The sequence below is a fragment of the Protopterus annectens genome, chromosome 7.part0 (assembly GCF_019279795.1).
Source record: "Protopterus annectens isolate FY-2018-M chromosome 7.part0, PAN1.0, whole genome shotgun sequence".
Classification (NCBI taxonomy): domain Eukaryota; kingdom Metazoa; phylum Chordata; order Ceratodontiformes; family Protopteridae; genus Protopterus; species Protopterus annectens.
The window spans coordinates 1,562,059,787-1,562,064,786 of NC_056739.1; the positions used below are offsets into that span (position 1 = coordinate 1,562,059,787).

The 5,000-nt window shown below is 34.6% G+C and overlaps 1 protein-coding gene across 3 annotated transcripts in view; it reads left to right on the forward strand.

The window, feature by feature from the left end:
* FBLN2 (fibulin 2) overlaps positions 1-5,000 on the forward strand; it is a 910,922-nt gene that overhangs the window by 687,370 nt on the left and 218,552 nt on the right. For all 3 annotated transcript variants that reach the window (XM_044078109.1, XM_044078110.1, XM_044078111.1), the window contains one exon: positions 995-1,129. In XM_044078109.1, the coding sequence (XP_043934044.1) occupies positions 995-1,129 (135 nt within the window). The remainder of the gene's footprint in view (positions 1-994; positions 1,130-5,000) is intronic.

Consider the following 5,000-nt stretch of genomic DNA (forward strand, 5'->3'; position numbering starts at 1 on the left):
TGCCTTCTGTGTGTAGTCTGTATGTTCTCCCAGTGTTTGCTTGGGTTTGTCAAGCTACTCCCATTTCGTCCCACATTAAAGACATGTATAGACAGAGGGCCAACTTTAAATTGCTTGTAATAGATGTACAGTATGTGGGGGGGGGAGTACAGAATAAAAGCCTGGCAGTCTATTTCCATTCATTACTTGCTTAGTAAACTCTGCCAGAGCTGGCAGCTGTTCCTGAGGTGGATGTAGGATTTGGATGCAACTCAGTAGCATTGGGATGGCTGGATGGATTATTTAACTAACAATTGCAAAGGCTTAAACTCTGCAGTGAACAGACCTTTATTACTAATATTTATCAAAAAGATCAAAACAGATATTATTTTTGTAGAGGACCTAAAATTGGAGCAAAGTATAGCCAACTTCTATTCCCTAATTACAATAGAATGTGCATACCAGAAGTAAAAAATTCTAAAAGATGAGTTTTGATACTAATTGATGATAGTTTGGGATGATCCATGGTTAATGTTAAAGAAAAAAAGGTAAACGTGTTTAGTGGATCATTTATAAGTGCATATCCCCCCCCCAAGGGATCTATAATCTTTTGTAACATTTATGCCATCTTTTTTTTTTTGCTGACGTGATGAAAATCTTATTTATGAGACAATCCTGATGCGCACATAATAATGGGAGAGGATTTCAGAAACAATTTTTAATGCAATTGCTTATGGTTTCTTTTATTTTCCTCATTTTGTCCTTCTTTGCGTACTGTAATGATTCATTTGTTAGCATGCAAAGCCCTTGGAAGTAAAACATGCTAAAAAAATCCCACTTCTCTTTGTTTACTGTTTTCATATTATTTCTACAAATGTGGAACATTGCAAATAAAATATTCTGTAAATGAAGTTGTATACATGCTATATGCTAAACTACAGGAAACAGGCAGAAAAAAATTCACTTCTAAAAAATTCACTTCTGTTTGTTTAATGTTGTCAACTTCCTTCCACAGATATAAATGAATGTGTTACAGAGTCACACACCTGCCAACCTACTGAGGACTGTATTAACACAGTGGGATCATTCACCTGTCAGAAAAAACTTGTCTGTAAACAAGGATATACATTACAAGATGGCAATTGTGAAGGTAATGTAATGACCTGCAAAGATAGTGGATTCAACTATTGTTGTTTTAAATCTGCTTAATTACTGGATAAGTTGAGATGGCCCTTAATTTAGATAATATATACAGTTGTGAGAAAATAACGTAACACATAATTTATCTGCAGTAGGTGTGCACCTTACATCCTTTTTATACATGTACCTAACTTTCTTATCAGTGTATGATGCAAATTTGAAAAAATGTGTCCTGTATTTGTGAATTTCGTTTGTGTGGCTGGTACTGCATGCTTGTACTAGGGTTAGAGGATATAGCAGTAAATCCAATTTCAAAGCCTTGTCTGTGCATGCGACTACTGCTACAATGTTAAGGGTAAGTAAAATATCGTTAAATGTATCCTGTACTCCTGGATCTGAGTTCCTTTATTTCTGTATAACTTTGTTAACTAGGTGAAACCACTGGGTAAAGTCACTTTTCAGAGGTGCCGCAGGAGCACTGGGTAGTTAAATGACTTACTTAGTCACACAGTAAGCAAGTGGGTGCTGAAGAAATCCAGTCCTGGGCTACATCATAAAGCTTGTTAGCAGCTCATTGCCTTACTTTATAACTGACTGCGCTAACCTGACAGACTGCTTGAGTATCTGACTAGAAAAGGGCTTCTACAAGCAATTAAGTGCATAAATATCTAAACAGTAAGGGCTGGGTTTCTGCACCATCTAGAAGTACAGGGCAAGCAAGTGTAGTTTGGATTTAGGTATGCTGGTTTGCAATAAAGTAGTTAAGAAAGACAGAGTTCATCATGGAGAATGCTGCATATACATAAATTGGCTCCCTCTCAAAGGTGTGAAACTCTTAACTGTGAATCCTTCAACTTTGTAAAGTTAGTTGCAGTTAGAAAAGAAATGTAGCAAATGTTCAAGATAGCTGTAATACCACCTGCATACCCTTGAGACATAAGTATACTAACTACATGGCCACTGTACCTTGCTGGTAAACTTGGAGGTGCTTAACACTAATGTATATCCCCATATTCCTACACAAACTGTTGTTGAAGATCAGAGTTCTAGTCTTCATTTTTAAAGGAGAAATTAAGTAAATTTATTGGAAGCATTCAACAACAGCCATGGTGCAATCGGTTATATTGTGCAGTAATGCTAATGTAGAACAGTCATTACAAACCGGTTTACAAAAACTTAATTGTAGCATAATCCACTGTTATATGGCTCCGTCAATGACTGGGGATCAAAGGATGTGCACCACCCTTTCCTTAAACTGGACAAGTCATTTGTTATACCCCAGTAAATAGTACTAAATTATGTTTCTTATAAGAGACCATCCTTCTTGTTTGTGAAATTCCAAAAGTACACTTTAAATTCCTGAAAACACACAAACTGTTGCAAGTCTTATTTTATATATTTCATGGCGATTTGTGTACATGTATAAGAAAGCCAAAGGTAAGCAGATTTCAACTGTATAGCATTGGATTTTAAAAAAAATATTGTTAAAGTGCATGTAGCAAAGTTGTGCAGAGTCACTAAGCTAGGTAGAAGTACCATTCTTTGATGATACTGGTTCTCTAGTAAATAGGAAATGATGAACATCAGTGGCATTGTTGGTCACTGAAATAAGCATTTATTTAGATATTGTATTAGCCTTAGATGTATGTATTATTTATAGGTTTAGTTAGAAATTATGCCCTACTTACTTTATAGACTGGGTCACTGTTTTATCTTTTTTATGGAAAAAAATGCCAGTAAATCCCAAATTTAGATTGTTCAAGAATTAAAATAAAATGTGATTTTCACTGAATTTGGCATTTCAGACTAGAGTGTTCCCTCACCACAGCCTGTGTTTTGTCTTATATTTACTACTTATAGGCACATTTTTATTATCTTATTTAACTGTATACACACACACACACACACACACACACACACACACACACACACACACACACACACACACACATATCTGTATACTTATTTATGTGTGTGTATGCATATATATATATATATATATATATATATATATATATATATATATATTTATTTGTGTGTGTGTGTGTATCTATACACACACACACACACACACACACTGTATATGTGTGTATATATATATATATATATATATATATATATATATATATATATATATATATAGGTCTACTTGATTATGCCAAAAGCTGAGAAGAATGACAACGAGATAACCGACACCAGAAGATCGACAACGGAGAAGACCGAAAGTTGAGAATCCTGATGCTGAGAACACCGACATGTTAAGGTAAGTGTGTGATAGGGACGGACATTAGGGTCAGGGTGTGGGTAAGGTAAGTGTGTGATAGTGACGGACGTTAGGGTAGGGTGCGGGTCAGGTAAGTGTGCGATAGTGATGGACTTTAGGTTTAGGGGCGGGTTAAGTGAGTTAAGGTTAGGGTGTGGGTAAGGAAAGTGTGTGATAGTGACGGATTTGAGGGTTAGAGACGGATTAAGTGAGTTAGGGTTAGGATGCAGGTAAGGTAAGTGTGCGATAGTGACGGACCTTAGGGTTAGGGTTTGGGTTAAGGTTAGTGACTAGATAGTTGTGTGTTGTAAGGTTTAGTGTAGGTTTGTAAGCTTTTTGGTGTGTTTGTGTTGTGTGTTTTTCGGGAAAGGTATTTGTTTTGTTGATTGTCAGGATTGTGGTTAGTCGGGCATGTGAAGTTTCGTGTTTTTGAACTTTCTTTTTTTTTTCAGTTTTGTTGTGTAGGTTATTTCATTGTCTGTGTTTTGGCATGTCGGTGTTATCAGGTAGATCCATATATATATATATATATATATATATATATATATATATATATATATATATATATGAATAGAACCACAACGTAAATCCACCAAAGGTACAGGACGGCACAACGATTTCCCAGCTGGAACAGGTCACAATTTATTAACAGAATAGGAATAGTACAACACAATATATCCAAAACAGACTCAATATTGCCAAGAGTTAAGCGCTTTCATCTGTCTTACGCAGACTTCATCAGAACTGCCATTTTTTTCCTAATTTCACTTTTATACTCCATTTTGGCGCCAAAAACTTTTTAAAAATTTTAAGGCATCCTAACATATCTAACAAAGCTTATATAAACACATTTAATAAAATATAATATAATATAATATGTATGTATGTGTAAAAAATATTGTAATAAAATCTGTGTTTTTACACTACTAATTCCATCTACTGAACATATATATACACACACTATGTACTTGTTACAAGTCAATTATGCATTCCTATCTCATACTTGGAATTAAAAATGAAAGGTATCATATAAATACAAATGTACAGTTGATAAATACTTGAGCTAAAAAAACATATATACATATAATATGTTGTAATGTCATATGTAACAATTTATAAAAAAACTCTATACCAGGCTTAAAAATGGTTTGATACTAATAAAGTCATTTATACCTGGTGACCTAACAGCATCCGTAAAAATTTGCCATTTGCTCTCCTTTTTGGCTAACTTATCTTTCACATTACCACCCCTTGTTGTCATTTCAACCTGATCTATTATGGTAAATTTAAAACTGTGTGTGTCCCAGTTTAATGCAATGTGTCTACATAGGGCACTCTTTTTGTATTTTTTCTTAATACAATACATATGATCATATATACGACGTCTTAACTGTCTCTCCGTTTTCCCTATGTAGAACGCGGGACATACCTCACAAGTAGCTATATAGACCACAAATTTTGTATTGCAGTTTCCTGCTCTTCCCTTTATGTATGGTCCGTTAAATTTTTTTAATTTAAGTTCTTCTTTTTCGTTGATGTATCTACACTGTTTACAAGCACCACATTTTACAGTGGCATTTTTCTTGTGTCCATCATTTTGTGTATTAAATTCAATCAT